The sequence below is a fragment of the Mchenga conophoros genome, linkage group LG3 (assembly GCF_057382185.1).
Source record: "Mchenga conophoros isolate Kocher_MC1m ecotype Shallow Benthic linkage group LG3, M_conophoros_male_GT1.1, whole genome shotgun sequence".
Lineage (NCBI taxonomy): Eukaryota > Metazoa > Chordata > Actinopteri > Cichliformes > Cichlidae > Mchenga > Mchenga conophoros.
The window spans coordinates 16,552,025-16,569,693 of record NC_140528.1 but is presented as its reverse complement, the minus strand read 5'-3'; the positions used below and the strand labels follow the sequence as shown (position 1 = coordinate 16,569,693).

The 17,669-nt window shown below is 43.0% G+C and overlaps 1 protein-coding gene across 1 annotated transcript; it reads right to left on the bottom strand.

Annotated features, from left to right (window-relative positions):
* Positions 1-15,780: 15,780 nt before the first annotated feature.
* On the bottom strand, positions 15,781-17,210 carry LOC146577472 (NLR family CARD domain-containing protein 3-like). The gene has a single exon (XM_085267661.1). The coding sequence runs from the start codon at positions 16,801-16,803 to the stop codon at positions 15,781-15,783; it is 1,023 nt and encodes a 340-aa protein (XP_085123787.1). The 5' UTR covers positions 16,804-17,210.
* Positions 17,211-17,669: the final 459 nt, after the last annotated feature.

Sequence of the window (17,669 nt, the reverse complement as noted above, 5' to 3'; positions counted from 1 at the left end):
AGTATAATATCAGCCTGATGTCTGCAGTTTAGTGTCAGCACAACTTTCACATCATATTCATCTCAGCACAACTAAAGCATGCTGACTGACTTCAGAGTTTCAAGTTTACATCCTGGACTCTCCAGGAAACCACACAGATGCTTCACTCCTGCATCCTGCAGCTTGTTGTTGTTAGTCAACAAATAGGCGGGGCCATTACTCAGGTCTAGCTGTCTCAGATGGGAGGGGTTGGACTTCAGCGCTGTTGCCAGATAATCACAGCTGATGTCTGACAAACCAAAGCCCCTCAATCTGTATAACGAATGAAAGATGTAAGTTTATTAGACAAAGTGTGAGCTTGAAATTAGGGCTGCACGATTTTGCATAAAATGAGAATCACGATTTTTTTGTTTAGAATTGAGATCATGATTCTCTCACGATTTTCTTTTCCAATATAAATATTTATTGCGCTTATTAACAGCACAAGAACTTCTATAACAGTTGAGACTGAACATAAAAACCATAAATAAACATAAAAACAACAAATGTCTCACGTTTTGTCATTGCCGTAAAATGTTGTACTGCTTGAAATTCCACCTCCGCCGTTGCTCGACACTGCGTGTATAGAGCAGGTAGTGCAACAATAGAAAAATACGGGGCGGGACGGCACTGTGTAGCGTTTGTCTAGGGTGTTGATCGTTTTCCTAAATCCCTCGTTTTGCACAGTGTTGATGGGAGCCATATCTTTGGTCAGGTGATAAGTGATAGCCTCCGTAATTTCTTTGTGCCTGCGGGAGTTCGACGGGTATAGGGAAGCGCTGTATAAGGTTCCCGTTATTGATGTTTGGGTGGTTGACTGGGACGGATTTTCTCCTGTCACTTTCTCGTCATCCCTGACGTGCTCTCCGTTGTTTTTTCCCTGCTAATATTAGCATCACACGGCACAGCTTCTGTATCACGTGGTATAAGGCTCCGCCCTTGTCATTTCTTGAGCAGGAAGAGTGAGCGCTTGGTTTCATGCAGAGTACGTCCCAGATCAAAATGCGGTACAATCGTCGTCTTTTTTTTTTTTTTTTAATTGTTGACATTTGGAAATGAGATCGCACATAAGTATGAATTGAGATCGCGATTTTCTAACAATTAATCGTGCAGCCCTACTTGAAATCATTCAGTGTTTCATCATCTGTTCAGAGCTGAAGAAGGTTCAGAATGTAGAAGTTTAGAAAATGGAAACTCCAAACAGCTGAAGCCAACAGGAAGCAGCTTCAAACAAACACAACAAGAGAAAAAACTCTGAATGTTTCACATTAAAGTCGTACATTTATCATAAAAACAGGACAAAGACTTGAAAAAGTCGTGTTTTTCCTTCCAGGAACCACAAGGCTTCACTTTTAAAGGTGAAGTGTGAAAGAAATGGACATATTTGAAGTCCAACACCTTTTTCCAGTCACATTATTAAAGCAGACAAACTACAAGCTTATTTTCATTCCAACAAGTCATCTTCTGACCTGGACTAACAACACTGGTCTCTATGTGCAGCTGGCTGTGAGACCAGTGCTCAGGGAGCGTCTACAAAGTGCAACACTGAAAGAACATCACACACTCATTTGCTTCCAGCACTTTCACACAAACATCTACTGTCATTATTGTCACCAAACTCTGTGTATCCTTTATTGCAAATTCAAATGGGATCAAATGGTCAGACAAAAGAGGCTTATGAGGAAATATGATGAAATGTTGTGTATTAGCAGCAAGTTTGTGATGCCTCAAAGGCATTTATTTCATTTATCTTTAATGTTTGCTTAAAGTAATTCTTTCGTATGTATTTAAGTTAAAAAGAACAGTAAAAAGACTTCAAAATGTTAAGAAGCTTTAAATTTGAAGGTTAGCTTGCTGGTGACCTCACTTCCTGGTGGGTGACCTGTATTACTTCATTTCCTGTTTAATTCCTCTTCCTGGTTGCTCTAAGAGGTAGAGGGACATGCGGTCTTGCTCTGAGGCTTATCCACAGCCATCCACTTGGGAACATTGTTCAGGCAACGTCGTAAGTGTATATATTTCATGGTGAAGGTGTTAAAAAGGCATAAATAGCGGTATTTGTTAAAAATTATATTTTATTTGTGATTCATGGAGGTTGATTTGTACATGTTAAAAAAGGGCAGTTTTGATGATCATTACTGTTGCTAAAGCTAACACGAAGGTGTAAGGTCACATTTTGAGTTATTTCATGATTTATGTAAACGATCATTTTTTCTATTCTGTATTTCTTTTCAACTACAGTTTTCACCGCTTGTCAAATGAAGATTCTGAGTAAAAAGTCAACTCTACTCGGACTCGTGTATTCATTGACAGAGGTTTAGCTTGGTGTTTGATCGGAGTTGCTACACTCTGCAACAGAACACTACAGTGAAAAGACGGCACTCGATGGTCCTACGTGTTCATGATGGCAGCAAGCAACAAGTCATCGGTATCAAATACCAGGAGCAACGTGACATCAGCATCATCTGTAAGTGCGGCTCGCGCCAGAGCTAAAGCAGAAGCTGCTAAGGTACGAGCATCATATGCTAGCCAGGAGGCTAAATTAAAATTGGAAAAGGCTGCTAGAGAAGCAGAAAGGAAAACTAGAGAAGCTCAAAATCAGTTGGAAGCTGCTAGAATTGATACAGAGCTGGAAGTGCTAACATTAAATCGTGAAGCAGACGCAGCCATCGCTGAAGCACAGGTGTTAGAAGATGTAGCAGAAATGCATGGAAATGTAGAAAATATGAAATCTGAGTCAGAAGACAGGCTTAGATTGCAACGTACTAGTGAATATGTTTGCTCTCAAAATGATCAGAATCAGTCTACCTTCGCACCAGTATCTGTCCCACCTGTTAAATCTGTAGACCGTACAGAATCACAAGACAGTTTCAGAACATGGCATCCACCTGTAAGCTTAGCGGAATTCCAACATAGCAATAGCAAGCCCAAGCCTGAAGTGGATAATGGGACGCATCCACCCACAACAAACCTGTCTAAACTGACCAGAGCTGAATCGAAGACCGACGTCGAAAGAACAAACCCTCGCATGTATATAAGTGCTCAATCACAAACACCCCAGCATATGCTTCCAGTGAGCGTGCCACAACCTCCAGACCCTCTGGCACAATATTTGGCGCGACGTGATCTCGTTACGTCAGGACTGTACCAATTTGATGATAAGCCAGAGAATTTCCGTGCATGGCGGTCCTCATTCACTAACGCTGTGGCTGAGGTTCAACTTACAGAAACACAAGAATTAGACCTCATGACCAAATGGTTAGGAAAAGAGTCTGGACAGCAAATAAGATGCATACGCTCAGTGCATGTGAATAATGCTGGTTTGGCTCTGCGCAAGGCATGGGAGAGGCTGAATGACTGCTATGGTGCCCCTGAGATGATCGAGCAGTCACTGTTTCAGAGACTTGACAGTTTTCCAAAAATTGCAGCCAAAGATCACATCAGATTACGTGAACTTGGGGATTTGCTTATGGAGATACAAGGCGCAAAGGAGGATGGATACCTCACTGGGCTGTCATATCTAGACACCTCCAGAGGTATCGGACCCATTGTAGACAAGCTCCCATATGGGCTCCAGGATAAGTGGGTGTCATCTGGGTCATGGCACAAAGAAGAGAATAACGGTTGCTTCCCTCCCTTTAGTTACTTTTGTAACTTTGTTTGTCATGAGGCAAAGAAGCGAAATGACCCCAGCTTTATTCGTCAAAGCAACGGCGCAAGCCCCACAAAACCAGAAAGATTACCTATGAAGAGCTTTAATACCAACAAGTCTATCGCGGTTCACAAAACAGATGTCTCTACAATCAACAACGACGCTAACAAGAACTGCCCATTGCACAATAAACCTCACCCACTTAAAAAATGCAGGACATTCAGAAACAAGTCCATCGATGACAGGAAGGCCTTTCTAAAACAGAAAGGAATATGCTTCAAGTGTTGTTCTTCAACTTCACATGTTGCCAAAGACTGCAAATCTTCCGTGAAATGCTTAGAGTGTGAAAGCATCTATCATGATGCAGCCATGCACCCTGGCCCACAACCTCAACTCACCAAGGCTCCACCACCACCACAAGAGAATGGCGGGGAGGGAGAAGATGACTCTAACGTAACTGATGTTAGAACCAGCTGCACAGAGGTTTGTGGCCCCGGCCAGTGGGGTCGTTCTTGCTCTAAGATCTGCCTTGCAAAGGTCTACCCCAAACATTCAAAACACAAAGCCATTAAAGCTTATGTAATTCTGGACGACCAGAGCAATCACTCTTTAGCCAGGCCAGAGTTCTTTGAGCTGTTTGGTGTGGAGAACGAACCACTCTTATACCATCTCAGAACATGCTCCGGTGTCATCGAAACGTATGGCAGAAAGGCAGAGGGATTCCAGATAGAGTCGTTGAACGGCAACGTGCTCATACCTCTTCCACCACTCCTTGAGTGCCCCGAAATCCCTAACAATCGAGCGGAAATCCCAACACCAGGTGCTGTTTTGCATCATCCACCGGGCCCTCTGACCACCACCAGTAGGCAATGGGTGAAGTGTCTTGCCCAAGGACACAACGACCGAGACTGTCCAAGCCAGGGCTCGAACCGGCAACCTTCCAATTACAAGGCGAACTCCCAACTCTTGAGCCACAATCGCCCATTAACTAGCCACTACTGGATGCGATTATGGATGATGTTCTTTCAGTGTTGCACTTTGTAGACGCTCCCTGAGCCTCACAGCCAGCTGCACATGGACCAGCTGACATTACCCAGCATTAGAGGCGGCTGTAAAAAAATGGATTTTCCTATTTAAATGGTTTTAATTTGAATAAAGCGATGTTGATTCATTCAATCCTGAATCGATTTTTAATATAAATGTATTTTGCCAGAATCTCAGGTTAAAGCTCCCAAAAGTATTTCAACAACAAGCAAACAGATAAAACAGTAAATGAGAGCAGCTAAACACACAAAGATGGAAACACAGAGCGTGGATCGTTCACTCGACAGCACGTACATGGACACGCCGTCGGGGCTGAAAGTGGACAGCTCACAGATCCTGAAGCTGCAGGTTTCATCTGTCTCCAACCAAAACTGACTGAACCAGCAGCAGAAGAAGATCCAAACTACGCTTTATGTTTGATGAACATCGTCATGAATTCTCTCTGACTTTGACGTTTACTTCCTGCACAGCTCTCTCTCTCTCAGTGTACTTCAAGAACAGTTTACCTTCAAAAATCTGTTTCCTGCATTATTCACTGCTTATTACGCACCAGTCTGCTGTTGTGTTCACTGCTGTCGGCCTCCCAAAACAAAGCCTCATTTCTGCTGTTCAATACTGAAGAAATTTAAACCTTTTAAAATGATGACAGATTACAAACTCTCAGCTGTGTCTGTAATCAAACCTCTGGAACTTTGCTTCACTTCAGCAGCATCAGCTCATGTTCACATGTTGATTCATGGTTTGCTTCAGTTTTGATGGACTGCAGAATATTTAGAAGGTTATCTGCTATAAAAAGCCAGAACAGGAAAATCTGCTCCATGTGTTTCTGTTTGGCCCCCTGTGCAATTCAGTTTGTCTGTACTTTCATCCACAGCAAGAGAGTATGCAATAAAGTTTTTGCTTCTTTCACACAACTGTGTTCTTAAATCAGTGGCCATCTCACAAACCCAATCAGCAATCGTATTTCTGCTCAGGCTCACATTTTCCAAAATCTGCATTTTGTCTGGACACAAGACGTCGCACAGCTTCATCATGCAGCTCTTCAGAGTGGTACCGGGCTCATTTCGCTCCTCTGCTACAATAAAATTTTCATTCACAACAGCTTCAATTTGTGATTTTGCTCTGATGAAAAAAGTCTGCTGAAATGTCAGATTCTTCTTCTTCCCGTGTGTCTTCTTTAAGACACACGGGTTTACCAGCAATGTATGTAAACATATATTCAGTCACCCACTGGCGCTGAAAGGCTCTGCTTTCAGAATCAACTTTTCTCTCCACCATTGTGAGCGGTTAGCTTCGCAATAACAGAAGTTTAGTGTTCAACAAGGAGGCTGCAGCGCTGCATTATGGGATCTGTAGTTTGTATATTATTAGCGCCTCATATCGCAGGGCCATGCATAACAATAATAGTACATCTATATAAAACGATCTCGCGGGCCGGATATAAATGTACGCCGGGCCGGATGTGGCCCGCGGGCCTTGACCTTGACACATGTGCAGTGTTGCTGTTGAGATCGATCGGTCTGCAAATGTCGGATCCTATACTTATTCCTGGATTCTCCGTTAAAGATTTTTCAGTGGCTCATGTTAATATTTGTAGCCTTAAATATAAGACTCAGGAAATTCAGTCACTGTTGTCAATAAATACGATAAGTTCAATTCAATTCAATTTTATTTATATAGCGCCAAATCACAACAAAAGTCGCCTCAAGGCGCTTCATAGATACAGAGAAAAACCCAACAATCATATGACCCCCTATGAGCAAGCACTTTGGCGACAGTGGGAAGGAAAAACTCCCTTAGTTAGATAAGTGTGCTGGCTATTTCCGAGACACATTTAGATGCTGCCTTTGAGAATAATGAATTTGAAATAAACGGTTATAAGTTGTATAGGAAGGACAGGAACAGATTTGGAGGGGGCGTAGCCCTATACATTAATGATAATATGGCAAGCAAACTTGCCAGTGCGAGCTGGGTGAGGGCCTCCAGCTCGCACTGGAACGGTTCGCAGCCGAGTGTGAAGCAGCGGGAATGAGGATCAGCACCTCCAAATCTGAGGCCATGGTTCTCAGCCGGAAAAGGGTGGAGTGCCCACTCCGGGTCGGGGATGAGTTCCTGCCCCAAGTGGAGGAGTTCAAGTATCTCGGGGTCTTGTTCGCGAGTGATGGGAGAAGGGAGCCGGAGATCGACAGACGGATTGGGGCTGCAGCTGCAGTAATGCGGACGCTGCACCGGTCCGTCGTGGTGAAGAGGGAGCTGAGTGTAAAAGCGAAGCTCTCAATTTACCGGTCGATCTACGTCCCTACCCTCACCTATGGCCACGAGCTGTGGGTAGTGACCGAAAGAACGAGATCGCGGATACAAGCGGCAGAAATGAGCTTCCTCCGAAGGGTGGCTGGCCTCTCCCTTAGAGATAGGGTGAGAAGTTCGGCCATCCGGGAGGGGCTCAGAGTAGAGCAGCTGCTGCTCCACATCGAAAGGAGCCAGCTGAGGTGGTTCGGGCATCTGACAAGGATGCCCCCTGGGCGCCTCCTGGGTGAGGTGTTCCAGGCATGTCCCACCGGGAGGAGGCCCCGGGGCAGACCCAGGACACGCTGGAGAGATTATATCTCTCGGCTTGCCTGGGAACGCCTTGGTATTCCCCCGGATAAGCTGGAGGAGGTGGCTGGGTGTCATGGTCCGCGGCCTGGCGTCTGAGGTGCTGATGGGATGCCCACTCCCGTGGGCGTGGCCGCTGACTCCACACCTGCATCCCATCCCAGGCGATCACCAGGTGGACCATTTAATCCTGCCCAGCCTGCTGCTCCACGCCAGTCCGTAATCGTCCTTCAGCGGTAACGCACACCTACGGGAAAGTCCTTAGGCAATCCTATCCGTGTGAACTAGTACTAACTCTGCCTTGTATACCCAGATCACTGCTCGGCGTGTTTTGAGTCACCAGCCTGTCCACCTGCCTGTCCAGAATTTGGATCACGATCAACCCCAGCCGCCTCGCCCTTTCTGGAGCTTCTCCCCACGGACCCTCACCCCTCCCTCCGGTTCCCTTGGCCCCGCTATCATCGTAAGACGCGTACACTACCTCCCCTCGTATGCTGCCGGTTTACCCGCACCCCAATAATCCTTTTTTCTTTTTCTGTTTCAGCCTCCCACGGTCCCGCTCTCTGCATTTCCTGCGCGATTCTTCTCCCGGTCCCTCGGTTTCTCTGGTTCCGTGCGTTTTCTCCCTTCTACTCTCCCGGGACACTCTCAGTTATAATAAAGTTTATTTTTTCTCTCGTACCGCTGTGTGTGTGTTCTGCTCCTGGGTCCAGCTTGTGTGTTGAACTTCGGTTCTTGACAGCTGGGGAGAGGGAGGTCTGGGCCTCTTTGCTTAGGCTGCTGCCCCCGCGACCCGGCCTCGGACAAAGCGGATGAAAATGGATGGATGGATGGATGGCAAGCAAACTACGTACAGACTTAATGTTTAACGACCTGGAAATTGTGTGGGTTCAGTTACACCCGCTCTATGGCAGGCCTGTATTAGCAGGTTGCTGCTATAGACCCCCAAGTAGTAATATGTTGTATGTAAAACGAATCTGTGAAATGCTGGAAAGAGTAACTGAGGAAAACAAAGACATGTTCTTATTAGGAGACTTTAATATCAATTGGTCAGCTCCTTCTTGTTCTTTAAGGAAAAAGATAAGTTCATCAGCGTCGGCTTGTTGCCTGTCTCAGATGATCACCATTCCCACCCGGGTCACGGTCAACGCTGGAGGTCATAGGTCATCATTATGCATTGATCATATATATATACAAATGTTCCTGAGCATTGCTCTAATATTGTTTCTATTCCAGTTGGTTATAGTGACCATAATCTTGTAGGTTTGACCAAGAAAATGAAACCACTGAAAACTGCACAAAAGATTATTTTTCATAGATCATACAAAAATTTCAATGCAGATAAGTATATTAATGACGTAAAAGAAATTCACTGGACTGACATCTGCCTCGAGAGTGACCCTGATATGGCATTATCTATGTTTATTGAAAACTTTTGGTACCTGGCTGACAAACATGCCCCCTTAAAAAGATTTACTGTTAAAAAGAACTACGCACCTTGGTTAGATAATGAACTTAAGGTTGCAATGTCAGAAAGGAATATAGCAAAAGCAAAAGCACATAAGTCTATCAGTCCACAAGAGTGGGCAAGATATCATGAGTTAAGAAATCAAGTAACTAAATTGAATAGGCACAAGAAGAAAGAATATTATCAACTTAAGCTCAAGGAGGCCAATAAGGACAGCAAAAAGGTGTGGAAAGTTTTAAATAATATAATGGTTAGAGATCTTGCTATGGTGATGTCTCACATCTACACGGGTGGTAGGTTTATAAGTAAAGCTAAGGACATAGCCAATTATTTTGCGAATTATTACAGCAATAAAATAACAAATTTAAAATCTAATATGAGCAAAGGCGATCCCACCTTATCACGTCGTCTTATACAGGATGTTATCATGAATAATAAGCTATGCCAATTTAAGTTTGAGGCAGTGAACGTGCAGATGGTAGAGCGCTTATTGATATCACTTCCTGACGATACATCCTCCGGCTCTGATAACATAGACAGTAAACTGCTCAAACTTGCAGCCAAGTTTGTGTCCCTTCCTATATGTCCCATATGTAATAGATCTTTGGCATGCAGCTTATTTCCATTGCAGTGGAAAGAATCGAAAATAATTCCCATCCCTAAAAACAAGAATGACGTTTTTAATGGTGTCAATAGCAGATCTATTAGTCTGCTCCCCGTTCTAAGTAAAATTATGGAGAGGATTGTCTATGAACAAATTCAACGTTACCTAATAGAAAATCAGTTACTCACTCAGTTTCAACATGCCTACAAACCTGGTTATTCCACCAGTTCAGCTCTTATTCACATGACAGATAACTGGTACAAATATCTGGATAATGGGAATTTGGCCGGGGTGGTATTTTTGGATTTTAGTGCTGCATTTGATTTGATAAATCATGATCTTTTGATAGATAAACTAAAATGTTATGGATTTTCACCAGCTGCTTTGTGCTGGATGGAAAGTTATCTGTCTGGAAGAAGGCAAACGGTTTATTATAATGGTTATTTCTCGGAGGGCTGTGAAATGAACTGTGGTCTACCCCAAGGCAGCTGCTTCGGTCCACTTCTCTACTCAGTCTTTACAAATGATTTGCCGTATGTCCTGGATAAATCTCATCTTGTAATGTATGCTGATGATTCCACCATGTTTTATTCAGCCAGTAGCCACTCTGAATTGACAAGCGTGTTACAACTAGATTTGCTGAACGTGTTTGATTGGATAAGTAAAAACAACATGATTATAAACGTGACTAAATCCAAATCCATGTTAATAGGAAGTAGAGTACGCTTAGTCAACAGCCCACAACTAAATCTTTCCATAGCTGGATCGGCATTAGAACAGGTCACCCAGATTAAATTACTTGGTGTTACCATAAACCACCACCTTTCATGGTCTCAGCACATCAACTCTGTTATTAAGAAAATGGGACAGGGCATAGCTATAGCTAGGAAATGCTCTTTTTACATCACTTCTTCAATTATGAAAGATGTCATTAATGCACTAGTATTATCTCATCTAGAGTACTGCTCAATCATTTGTTCTGCAGCTAATAAGACAGATCTGAACAGACTTCAGTTAGTCCAAAATAGGGCGGCCAGATTAGTGTTAAGGTGTTCATACTATACAAGTATTGATAAAATGCACGATAAACTTTCTTGGCTTTCTGTACAAGCTAAATTATACTATGGCTTACTTGTATTTTTAAAGAAAGCAATACTGGTAAACACACCACACTTTTTTTATGCCCAGTTGCAGTATCCAGATGAAATACATAATCATGCTACACGATTCTCAACTAACCACAATTTAGTAACTCCTCGAGTTAAAAGTAACTTTTTGAAAAACTCTGTTATATTTAAAGCATCTTTTCAGTGGAATAAGTTGCCTTATGCAATTAGAGAATTGGCTTCTATTCATAATTTTAAAAATCACCTAAAAGCCTATTTAGGCCGTTTTTAATGTATTTGTAAAAATTGTAGAGGGTAATGTCACTTGTAATGGAAATTGTGTATTTTGTTTGAGTGTTGTGTTTTGGTTTTTTTGCTTTTTTATATAATTTTTAATATTCACATGTTTACATTTTCAGAATTGTAAAACCTTATTGTGGATCTAAGAGCCAAATTATGTGGACAATTTGCATCCAACTCATTGTGTAACATTTTATTTGGTGGTATTTGATGGTTTGGGCCCCAGGAAGACTAGCAACCACTGTTGTGGAAGCTAATGGGGTTCCTTATAAATAAACAAAAAAACAAACATGTGCAGTGTTTATACCGTTACGGAAAAAACATGAAAAAAAAAAACCCCATCGGCCCAAAAAAACAAAAAATCACCATCGGCCCACCGGGCAAATGCCCGGTATGCCCGATGGCCAGTCCAGCTATGTATTCATCTCAGCACAACTAAAACATGCTGACTGACCTCAGAGTTTCAAGTCCACATCCTGGACTCTCCAGGAAACCACACAGATGCTTCACTCCTGAATCCTGCAGCTTGTAGTTAGGGCTCAGCTCCAGCAGTCTCAGATGGCAGGGGTTGGACTTCAGTGCTGCTGCCAGATAATCACAGCTGATCTCTGACAAACCACAGACACTCAATCTGTATAAAAAATGAAAGATGTAAGTTTATTAGACAAAGTGTGAGCTTGAAATCATTCAGTGTTTCATCATCTGTTCAGAGCTGAAGAAGGTTCAGAATGTAGAAGTTTAGAAAATGGAAACTCCAAACAGCTGAAGCCAACAGGAAGCAGCTTCAAACAAACACAACAAGAGAAAAAACTCTGAATGTTTCACATTAAAGTCGTACATTTATCATAAAAACAGGACAAAGACTTGAAAAAGTCGTGTTTTTACTTCCAGGAACCACAAGGCTTCACTTTTAAAGGTGAAGTGTGAAAGAAATGGACATATTTGAAGTCCAACACCTTTTTCCAGTCACATTATTAACCCTTTAAGACCTACCATAGAACCAAGTCCGCTAGAGGTTATATTATATGTTTACATGCTGTGGTGCCATTTTTGGGAGCATTTCAAGTTGATATACATCAATACAACCATTATATCCCAAATTTTAATAATATGTCTGAATTAAGTGCAATTACATTTACATATTACATACAATTACATATTAGTAATTACATCCATTGCAAAAAAGTGCAATAAACTACAAAATAATTTAAAATCGTTTTACTTTTTTTTAACATATATTTCTAGTTAGAGAAATTTAAGAGGCTTATCCCTCAAAACTGTAAATACAAAAAAGTTGCACAAAATTGTTTCCCACTACAGGAAATTTATTTTAAGTGTCTTAATAGTTTTATTTTTGAAATACACCAATTTTCATATACTGCAGGAAAAATGAAAATAAATATTATAATGTAAATTTGCAAAAAAAACAGCATTTGCATTAAAATAAACTATTTCCAGCAGTGCAATATGAGTCCTAAGCATCCCAGAAACGACACAGAAAGTCATGAAGTCAAAGATAACTTTTAAAAACACCAGTATAAGCTCATAAGGCCCTGATGGTAAAAAACTACATTTCCACAAAATGACATCACTCCCGCTTTTGGGCAGGACATGGAGGACATATGATAGTTCGCGCTGATGGACGTAGGAAATGTTACAAATAGCTGATCGGATCGGCAAAGCGTGTTTCTGGAATATTATGTTTTTGTTGCTGCAAGTGATTTTTATGCAGTTTTTGCAAAGCTTTATGTGGAAGGAAACTGTGACCGAGGACAAGCTGATGGCATAAGATGTAAGTACAACTCCTCCGGTTTCATATGCAAAAAAATTATTGCGCTAGCTTACGTGGTTGCAGTGTTACCGGGATTTAAAAAGAGTTACTCAAAACAGAGCGTGCCCGCTCCGATCGGCTTTAAAGGGTTAAAGCAGACAAACTACAAGCTCATTTTCATTCCAACAAGTCATCTTCTGACCTGGACTAACAACACTGGTCTCTATGTGCAGCTGGCTGTGAGACCAGTGCTCAGGGAGCGTCTACAAAGTGCAACACTGAAAGAACATCACACACTCATTTGCTTCCATCATCCAACCTGAAGAGGAAACAGACGGCTCCCCTTCAAAGTAAAAGCTGCTCCTTTTGGACACAGTATCAAAGAAAGTCTACAGTATAACATAGAAAAGACAGAACAAAGTTTTGGTTGTTTTTAAATTGTGCAGAAATGAAACTACACTAAGCTCAATTATGTGACAGACATTTCATCCCATGTCAGTTTGGCCTCATCCTGGGCCGGATTATCCAGCACACACTCTGACCACAGGCCCAGGGGCCACGCACAGCTGGGCTCCATCCAAGAGACATGAAACAAACCAACACAATAATAAAAAGCACCATGTGATCTTCTTACATCTTCAAGACAAACATAGTAAAAACATGAGCATATTTGTTTCCTGATAAAATGATGTGACAGGTAGAACAGAGTAAAGTGGTGGTGTTACAGCCTTTCTCCCCTCTGCTGCCGAGGCTGTTAGTCTCTCCCAAACTCAGCTACAGGACTTCCAAATGAATGAAAGCAGCAGAAGTGGCTTTACAAATGAAAGAGGAAGAGGAGAAGAAGAGGAGAGGGAGGCCACCCTGACCATCACTCCAGCTGAAAACATCACACTTCCATTAAAGTTGGTGAGAAAATGTTGAGCAGGATGAGCTGCTGGCTAATCTGGAGGCTGTAGCAGCAGCTCACAGTCACAGTGGATTTCCACTCATGAAAAAGCTCTGGCTGCTTCATTTCTCATCTCATATCAGAGACTTTAAAGCTTCACTGAAGCTGTACTGTGATGCTTCCATATTCCAGTGAGGCCTCCATAATGATTTCAGCTGTTCTGTACACACACTGTGTGCCCTGTATGGCTCAAAGTCTCTGCAGCCTGTTTTTATCTGCTATCATCAGATCTTCATCATTCACATCCCTCACACACTCTACAGCCTCATCAGCACTGACTTCATCTTCACTGACTGATGGAGCACAACATGAACCTGTGGAGGCTGAAACACTGTCCTGTCAAACATCTCCCCGTCACCACTCCACTTCTGTCAGCCTTTAAATGAACCCTGCTCAAGTCTGTCATTTCTGTTTGGAACCAAAAGGAAAAACTGTTGTTCAGTCGTTTGGAAAGACAACATTTCTGAAAGCACTCAAACTTCTTCACATTTGTCTTCAGACACATCCTGAACATGTAGGAACTAAAGAAAGTTTCAAACATCAATCAAAGACCTGAAATATAGAAAAACAACAACAGCCGCAGTCAGTGAACTCACCTCAGAGTCTCCAGTCGACAGTTTGGACTCTCCAGTCCAGCACACAGAAGCTTCACACCTGAATCCTGCAGCTTGTTGTTACTAATGTCCAGCTCTGTCAGATGGGAGGGGTTGGACTTCAGAGCTGAGGCCACAACTTCACAGTGAGACTCTGAGAGTCCACACTGTGTCAGTCTGTGATGATAGAAAAAATAAAATGTGTTATTATAAAAGCAGAAAATCTGCATTATAAACACAGACTGAATATATATGAAGACAAAACAGAGTGAGGTCATAATCTGATGAATCTGCTCTTCACATCTGTGCTTCAGCTCCTCTTACTGTGTTTGACATGACACAACGATTGAGTCTCTCTCAGACCTGCAGACTTTTAATGAGAATCTTTGTTTGGCTTTAATCTGCAGATGAAGGAGGAAGATGGTGTCACATTTAGGCTTCCATAATGTCCACAGTCTGTCACTGAGATCTGATCCAGAGTCAGAGTGAAGACACACATTTGGACTGTTTCCTGTTTTGACTCCAGAACATTTTGAATGAGTTCAGCTCAGTGAAGAGTTCTAGCTGGAAAGATAATCTCTGTTTGCTACCTGCTGTCAGGTACGACTGTTCACGTCCACACGCAGGAAAAACCTGCTGACTGTTACCAAACGGAGCAGAAATCTCATCACTGGACAATAATGATGAATGAACTCAGAGCTGCTGATATCAGATCTGATTTCAGGGGAACTAAACACAGAAATGATTGGCTCATTTGAGCTTTCTGAGCCATTATCTGCTGCTGTGTCGCTAGTTGGCAGAAAATGATTTGTATTCCTGTTCAGGGCTTCAGTGTTTATGAGTCCAGATCCAGGTGACAGCAGGTCAAAATGATGTTACCTGTCTGTGTCCAGCAGCAGACTGTATTCACTTTGAATATTGTTATAACCTGACATGGATCAGTTTGTCTTTGATTGGTTTGTAAATGTCACTGTTTCCATTGGACCTGAGTGACGTACAAAGACAGAAAGGGAGAGAAAGGAGAGAGAGGATGGAGACAGCAAAGAGAGAGCAAACACAAACAGGTGAGAGTGGACAGGTGACCAAGGTCAGCAACCAATCAGAGAGCTTCTGTTTGACCCACAGTCACTGATGATGACTGCACATAACCAAGCAGTGTGTTACTCTGATATCAAATATGGATCCTGCTCTTATAATAATGATGATCAGATGATATTATTGTGTTATTTTGTAGCTGAATACGATGTATGTGTGATTATCAGTGAAAGAAGCAGTGAGGAGGATGGAGAGAGAGAGAGGACAGAGGGTGAAGTTAGAAACACTAAAAGGATTTTTCATGGATTTCATGGATGATTTGAGTGATTTCCAGCAGGACACTTAAACATGTCAGTGGACGTCCTAAAGAACATATTCACTGATATGAAACGTGTCATTGAACAGGATCAATATCAGTGGAAACATGGTGGAAACAGCTGTGACTGCATGGATGTGACACATTTCAAATCTGTTCTCCACTCTTGGATTTGGGATCCATGGAGCTGCTGCTGAGTCTGTACAATAAAGGAATGGTGTGGAAGGTTGCAGCGTACGGACACAAACACTTTGTGGTTACAATCTGATTTTATTTTCAACATTAAACTACTAACCTACACTGATCAATGATGTTAGTGATCACATCTGGACTCACCCAGCCTTTCTGCAGTTCCTCACAGCTGGAATCAGTCTCTCTCGTCCCCGCTCTGATGTTTTGTACTTCAGCAGGTCCAACTCATCCAGAACCTCCTCTGACATCTGCAGCATGAAGGCCAGAGCTGAGCACTGGATCTCAGAGAGTTCCTTCTCTGATCTGTTCTCTGACTTCAGGAACTCTTGGATCTCCTGAAATAATGAGAGGTGGTTCATCTCCATCAGACAGTGGAAGATGTTGATGCTTCTGTCAGGAGAGATTTTATCACTGTTCATCTCCTTCAGGTTGTTGATGACTCTCTGGATGGTTCCTGGACTGATCTCTGTCTGACCCAGCAGACCTACTAAGAGTCTCTGGTTGGACTCCAGACAGAGGCCATGAAGGAAGCGAACAAACAGGTCCAGGTGGCCATTTTTACTCTGGAGGGATTTATACATGACTCTCCTCAGAAATACATCAAGTGATTGGAGATCTTTGTTATCAAAAAGACTGAAAATCATCTTGATTAAAGATTCTGATTTTAGAAACATCTTCAGCACCTCTGTCTTCCTGCTGGTGTGAAAGTGGAACATGTAGACAGCAGCCAGAAACTCCTGAATGCTCAGATGAACAAAGCAGTAGACTGGTTTCTGGAAGATCACACACTCTCTTTTGAAGATCTCTGTACAAACTCCTGAGTACACCGAGGCCTCTGTCACATCCAGACCACACTGCTCCAGGTCTTCTTGGTAGAACATGATGTTTCCTTTCTCCAGATGTTCAAACGCCAGCCTCCCCAGCTTCAGAAGAACTTCCCTGTCAGCCTCCGTCAGCTCCTGTGGACTCGTCTCACGTCCCTCATGGTACTTGTTCTTCTTCCTCTTTGTCTGAAGCAGCAGGAAGTGTGAGTACATGTCAGTCAGGGTCTTGGGCAGCTCTCCTCTCTGCTCTGTAGTCAACATGTGCTCCAGAACTGTAGCAGTGATCCAGCAGAAGACTGGGATACTACACATGATGTGGAGGCTCCTGGATGTCTTCATGTGGGAGATGATTCTGCTGGACAGCTCTTCATCACTGAATCTCCTCCTGAAGTAATCCTCCTTCTGGGCGTCAGTGAAGCCTCGTACTTCTGTTAGCCTGTCAACACATGTAGGAGGGATCTGATTGGCTGCTGCGGGTCGGGAAGTTATCCAGACAAGAGCCGAGAGAAGCAGATTTCCCTGGATGAGGTTTGTCAGCAGCTGGCTGACTGATGACTTCTGTGTGACATCAGACAGCAGCTTCCTGTTGGTGAAATCCAATGAAAGTCTGCTTTCATCCAGGCCGTCAAAGATGAACAAAAGCTGAGAGACAGCCAGCTTCTCTGCTGTAACCTTCTGTAATGTTGGATGGAAAACATGGAGCAGCTCCAGAAGACTGTACTGCTCATCTCTGATCAGGTTCAGCTCCCTGAATGAAAGCAGAACCACCACACTGACATGTTGGTTCTCCAAGCCCTCTGCCTAGTCCAGAGTGAACTTCTGCACTGAGAAGGTTTTTCCAACACCAGCCACGCCATTGGTCAGAACCACTCTGATGGGTCTCTGTTGGTCAGGTAAGGCTTTAAAGATGTCCTGGCACCTGATTGGAGCGTCATGGAGGGCGTCCATCTTGGAAGCTGTCTCCAGCTGCCTCACCTCATGTTGGGTATGAACCTCTTCACTCTGTCCCTCTGTGATGTAGAGGTCAGTGTAGATCCTGTTGAGGAGGGTTCTACTTCCTGTTTCCTCACTTCCTTCAGTCACACGTTCACATCTCCTCCTCAGGCTGATCTTATGTTCATCTAAAACCTCCTGCAGACCAACATCTGCTGAAAGAAAGAAAAACAATGAGACTAAAGAGAAAGAAAACTCTTCAATGTCTGAAC

Excerpts from the sequence above, each read along its gene's own strand:
- LOC146577472 (XM_085267661.1), bottom strand. The coding sequence starts at position 16,803 with ATGAAGACATCCAGGAGCCTCCACATCATGTGTAGTATCCCAGTCTTC.